The sequence below is a fragment of the Sceloporus undulatus genome, chromosome 6 (genome assembly GCF_019175285.1).
Source record: "Sceloporus undulatus isolate JIND9_A2432 ecotype Alabama chromosome 6, SceUnd_v1.1, whole genome shotgun sequence".
Lineage (NCBI taxonomy): Eukaryota > Metazoa > Chordata > Lepidosauria > Squamata > Phrynosomatidae > Sceloporus > Sceloporus undulatus.
The window spans coordinates 97,287,068-97,293,402 of record NC_056527.1 but is presented as its reverse complement, the minus strand read 5'-3'; the positions used below and the strand labels follow the sequence as shown (position 1 = coordinate 97,293,402).

General features: G+C 39.9%; 1 protein-coding gene across 9 annotated transcripts in view; it reads right to left on the bottom strand.

Moving 5' to 3' along the window:
* Nucleotides 1-2,164: 2,164 nt before the first annotated feature.
* Nucleotides 2,165-6,335, bottom strand: part of FBXO47 (F-box protein 47) — a 25,190-nt gene continuing 21,019 nt past the window's right edge. For all 9 annotated transcript variants that reach the window (XM_042475969.1, XM_042475964.1, XM_042475961.1 and 6 more), the window contains 2 exons: nucleotides 5,927-6,086; nucleotides 2,165-4,023 (listed from right to left, as the gene is read on the bottom strand). In XM_042475969.1, the coding sequence (XP_042331903.1) occupies nucleotides 3,914-4,023; nucleotides 5,927-6,086 (270 nt within the window). In that variant the 3' untranslated portion in view covers nucleotides 2,165-3,913. The remainder of the gene's footprint in view (nucleotides 4,024-5,926; nucleotides 6,087-6,335) is intronic.

The window sequence follows — 6,335 nt, the reverse complement described above, 5'->3', positions numbered from 1 at the left end:
TGTGGATTTCTGTGTAATTTGACAAAATAATCTGCCTGGGGTACTATACACCTTGAACTGAATTGTTTGGGGAGGGATCAAATGTTGCTCTGCCTTTGCCAGCAAAATATATTGGGCCAAATTACCTCAACAAATTATCTGAAGGGAACCCATGCTGCCTTAAGTCTGACATGTTCTTTTCCACTAGAATAAAGCTGAGCATTCTTGTTTTAATTTTCCTGCCACTGAACTGAATCAGATAGTTACTAAGATCTTTTAAGTTATTTTGTTTAACACAGATACCACATTTACAGTTTTCCAACCAAGTCACCACTTTGCCCCATCAGGGACACAAAGATTGTTCTACCTGCCTCTTAGCAAATGACTGTCATGCACTATCTCAATACTTCCTTTTTATTTTATGTATGTTTGTTGCAATATCTGTGCAGCTCTGAACCCCACATGTCTTTGTGCGTTCCTTGAATACTGACACTGCACATTAAAACAAACGGTCTTTAGTGAATGTTAATGTTTCTGTATTTTTGTTCAATGCCATGTTCTATAAGTAAAAATATTTTGAAGATAAGATTATTTCTTTATTTATAAATTTTATTTATAATTTTAAGCTGTATCAATAGAAGTATAGTGTCTAGATCAAGGGAAGTAATAGTGCCACTGTATTCTGCTTTGGTCAGGCCCCACCTGGAATATTGTGTCCAGTTCTGGGTGCCACAATTCAAAAAGGACATTGAGAAACTGGAGCATGTCCAAAGGAGGGAGACAAAAATGGTGAAGGGTCTGGAAACCATGTCCTATGAGGAACGACTTAAGGAGCTGGGTATGTTTAGCCTGGAGAAAAGAAGGTTAAGAGGTGATATGATCGCCCTGTTTAAATATTTGAAGGGATGTCATATTGAGGAGGGAGCAAGCTTGTTTTCTGCTTCTCCAGAGACTAGAACACAGAGCAAAGCAAGCTAAAGGAAAAGAGATTCCACCTCAACATTAGGAGGAACTTTCTGACAGTGGAACAAACTCCCTTGGAGTGTGGTGGAATCTCCTTCCTTAGAGCTTTTTAAACAGAGGCTGGATGGCCATCTGTCAGGGATGCTTTGATTGAGATTTCCTGCATGGCAAAGGGTTGGACTGGATGGCCCTTGTGGTCTCATCCAACTCTAGGAGTCTATGGCGTGTTACAGGCCGCCCTAAAGTGGGCAGTCTGCCCCCGCTGTCATTAGCTACGCCGAGAAGCCCCGGCGGCCAGGCTGTGAGGCTTCCCGGCACAGCTAAAAAGGAGTGCCGAAATGGCGCTCCTTTTTGGCCCCCAGAAGTGGCGCCATGAAGTGCAAGGTGCGCACTTGCGGTGTCACTTCCGCCGCGCCACATCCAGACATTGTGCATCCGAGACATAAATATGGCACCGCCCGTGTGGACAGGCACCGCCATTTACTACGTGCTCCGTGCGTCCTAGGAACAGGGCCAGTTAGGAAGGTAAGACCCTTCCTAACCCTAGGACGCCCCTTCCTAACCCTAGGACGCGCGGACCGTGTAGTAAATGGCAGTGTATAACGCGCCTGTTTCTATATTTAATACATTTAGAATATATTTCTGTATTTAATATATTGTTTCAACTTCACCGAGACTCAAATAAATTGTAAGTGAGCAGTAATTTAAAGTCAGAAATATATTATGGAGGTATTTTGAGTTTTCAAAGGAAAAGAGTCTCTCCATCCCCAGGTTATATATGCACAAAAGTATAGCAACTCTTAACGTCACCAAATAAAGTTGCCAGAGTCCGTAACAATTTCAGAGTGCATTTTACTATGTCCTTGTTAAGAGACACTCACCCAAAAGTAATACGTACAAGACACAAGAATGGGATTTCTATATTTTAATTAATTAAACAGTATAAATAATTATTTTAAAATAATCTCTTCTATATTGCTATTTTCACTGTAGATTTTATAGGGGAAGAAAGGTACACTATACTTTCCCCCTTCAGTAAGTAAACATTTAATTACTCTAATCCAAAAAAATGCAGGACATCTTGTCGATAAATAGCAAGAGAATACACAAAAACATCACATAAGAGACATCAGATCCAAAACACACTGCAGAAATAATCCAGTCTGAGACCGCTTTAACTGCCCTCGCTCAATGCTAGGGAATTCTAGGGGATTTGTAGTTTTGTAAGATGTTTAGTCTTCTTTCTCAGAGAGCTCTGGTGCTACAATAAACTACAATTCCCAGGATTCCCTAGCACTGAGCCAGGACAGTTATTAAACTGGATAATTTCTGCAGTATGTTTTGAATCATCAGAATGCATTCTGTTATATAACAGATATCCATACACTTTACCATAAATATTCGCATATGAAATCTCTCTACTGTACATCAATGGATGCAACAATATGCGTGAAGCCTTCTCCTACAGAATGGTTTTATGTGTAAAAGGTTGAAGGAAAAATGGGAGCTAGGTATAAAACTGATAAGGCACTTGCTTAATTTTAATGAAATACCAAGAAGAAACCAGAACTAAAGGGCTAAACTACTCTCCTCTCCCTAGGTAGAAATTAGCAGTCCAAAGAGGAAATGAAGCAGCCAAGTTCTGCTGATGCAGGCAGGCAGGTAAAAATGGTTATTACCATGTTTTAAGCATTGTGAGAATACACTGCATTCAATGTGTAATCTCCTGCACACTGGATTTTTGCATGCCTAAGCAGGTTGCAAAAAGCTGTTTCACATTATAGTAGAGTTTGGAGAAGTAGTTTTTGGGGGTGCGGTGGGGTGGGACTACTATTCCCAAAATTCCCTGGCCAGCATGGAAGATTTGGGGAGCTTTACTAAGGGGAGGAAACCCTTTCCAAACTCTGCTTGATAATAATCACAACTATGCATGTCCTAAAGCTATTTAGATCAAGTAACTGTCACATAGTTTATCTTGTTAGCAAACATGTGCATCAACCAACAAAGAATATGACTTTAGTATGCTTGCCCTGTATACATATCGCCAGAGAAGAGATTTCATTTACACTAATGAAGAATAAGGATAATAATTTAACATACACACAACATGCATATTTCACTATATTACTGAAAATCCATTGAAAGAAGACTTGGTGACAATGAAGAATTGTGAAATGGACACACAGTGAAGAAACTACACAAGTGCCTCTGCATTTGCTATACTATAGTTAGGATTTGCTTATTTTTCATTGTTTTCAAAGATGTGGGCAAAAATATTTGCATTGGCTATCTGTCAGCCTTAATGTTTAAAAATCTTAAATAGAACATGTAAAAGGTGGAGTGGGGGTCTCCAAAGGTAGTAATCCCACCTTTCACTCCAAGTCTCCACTGAGTCTTGTTTTCTTGTATGAACAGGGTTAATATACCAATAGTCCTGAAGGGATGCCTCTTGCCATGTTTTCTTTCAAGGCAAAGATTTTATGTACTTTTGTTCTTTTTTTCCTAATTTTTCAAAACACAACTAGCTGCTTCTTTCTACACGGTTCACCTCTATGTTTTGTGCAATCCATTTCAAATGTTTCTGGTTTTATATGTGTAATGTATACATATTTGGGGATTGAATCCAGACTTGGAATCAGTGGGAGAAGTAAATTCATTACTGACTTGATGTCAGTGGTTCTATTAAGGTTAAACATTACTTACTTCTCTTGCTGATTTTGCCCAAGTTTCCACTGAACATGACTAAAAGGATCCAATATGCATACATGTGCCTCTATTCACATGCACACACTTCAACAACTGCAAAAAAAAAACATGTGAAACAATTGGCCACACTCCACAGAAATTTCAGGTTTGGAAGGCAGGTGAGAGTATTGCTACCAAAAGGGAAAGGGGGAAACATGAATGAGAAAAGCATTTGTTTAACTGCTAATGGTGAGCTGCTGTCCAAACTCTCAAGTTCCAGAGGATTTTACAAGTTGCTGCTCATGGTCAGATAGAGGATTTCTTTGTGAAAATTTGCTTGCGCATTCACAAGATGGAATAAGTTTAGAAAGCTGCTGTCTTCCTCTTCATGCTCCCCTAAGCAAAAATAAATAATAGGTTAAAAGAAACACACTCCTATAAGCCAGTGTTTTATCCTTAGGTACAAAACACATTGCAGAAAAGATTCAGTTTGAGACCGCTTTAATTGACCTGGCTCAATGCTCAGCAATTCTGGAAACTGTAGTTTTGCAAAACATTTAGTCTTCTCTTTCAGAGCTCTGGTGCCACAATAAACTACAATTCCCAGGATTCCCTAGCACTGAGCTAGAGCAGTTAAAGCAGTCTTGAACTGGTTTCTGCAGTGTGTTTTGGACCTCAGTCTCTGCCTCATTCAACAAACATAAAGTAGCTCCATCATACAAGTATGGCTTCCTGTTCAGCAGTAAAGGTATGGTAAGCTGGATATGATATTCTAATTGCTTCACTGTTTAGGATTCGTGTTTACAGTCATGAACAAATGCAGTACATACAATGGCAGATCTTTAACAGTGTATTAAGATGATGATCCAGGATCTCAGCCAGTGTCTTAGCAGCTTTAATTTGTTAAGCATGAATCCTACATAATAAATCATAAATACAAGAATTGTCTTGCTCCTTTAATTATTCTTCTGATTCTGTTACATATTGACTGTACTGGTTGCGGTTTTGTAAACACTCAATGGCAATTGGAAAGCCAATAGCCCATGATGCTGTACATGCTCATAGTAATTTGTGAGTAGACAGTGTTTCATTTGTTTTGGGGTTCTATAGGATGAAGCATGACATTTAGAGAATTACAAATATAAAAGGATCATCTGTCTGGATGTTCCCTGGTCTTAATATTAGCTGGGGATGGAAATAGTCAGACATGTCATTCTGGTTGCACCAGGTAACACCCTAATTGTGGGGGGAGACCCCATTGCTCCCCAAACATCAGCTTTTTGGCAGACACAGGCTGTGGTCTCACTTGTGGCCCTTTAAAACAACCAGCACAACATACAATCCATGGACTACAAGCAGCCCGTCAAACCATTTCTGATGAGGTGCGTCCTCAAGCTCTCCTCCAAGCATCCTCCGCCACTTGGCCTTCTCCCAAGGAGATGGTTGGGTTGCAGAGGAGGATAGGCAGATGCTCGCCCCCAAGCTTCCTCCATAGCCAAGCTTTCTCCCAAGGACACAGTGGGCTGTGGAGGAAGCTTGGGGGCATGCATTCACTCCTCCTCATCCTCAGGACAAAACTGAGCTGTGGAGTAGTGGAGTTCCTAGGGTTGGTGTTAGCTGGCATGGTGTGTGTGTGTTTGAACTGCCTATTTCAAAAAGGTGGGAAATGAATCATGAGGTTCTCCAGATGATGATTAATAACTTTTGCCATCTTGACCACACACTGATGTTGCTTGACCACATGTATCCCAGTTTTCAGCAGTAAAAAGTAGGAACATATGGAGTTGCCTTTGAAGGGAAGTTTTAATCAGGAACATTGTGCAAAGGGAAAGAAACCACTGCTCCTAATTCATGGTGGTTCTAATCTGGACCCCTTTCCCTTTGGTTGCCATTTATACCTTCCCCTGGCACACTCAGAAAAGGAAAGAAAATAGACATGCAAAATGGGATTATGCATTTTAAGTAACTAGTTTGGCCCTAACAGTCTTAAATAAACCATTCCAATAAATGCAGGAAATATTTTGATGGAACAGAGCACAGGCAAAAGGTGTTGCAGGTAATAGCACTTTTTGGAAGTTGAAGGTTTTGTCCTGGGGGATGTTATTTTGTTGTAGCCTGTTGGGACTTGATGGATTCAATTGAATTATTTCCTGCATCTGTTAGAATATCTAATTTTATGACAAAGGATTAATAGCACTTGGTGAGTTTGCATGGAGGAGCATCCAGGCAAATTGAGATTACAAAAAGCAAGATGAAGGCCGTGAGCAAGGAACAATAGTTCTATTTTTGAATTTCTTACCTGATATCACAGACTGCAGTGCTTCCATTATAATATGTGCAAAAGCATTCTCTACACTTTGCAAGAAGTTGTTTCTTTCTCCTGGAGTACTGAAAACCTTGCAAACTTTCTGCATCATTTTTACAGTCCAGTCCATGCAATAGAGATCTTTCTCGCACACCTGGCGTAAGAGTAGGAAATAGCCATAAAACAAAGGTACGCTATTGCTGGGGTCAATAGTTAGAATTCTTTGTTCTCCTCTTCTCTCCTTTTTGCATCAAAGCAAGTCTCATTGTTTACATAATACAATTTACATAATAAACCTTCTGATGATCAAGCTGGCTAATATTCAGTGCAGGGGCTCTGACTTTTGTTTTCTTAATTGGCTTGTTTTTAAATGTTTCTTCATGTTTCTCTGCAGTTGTTAGCT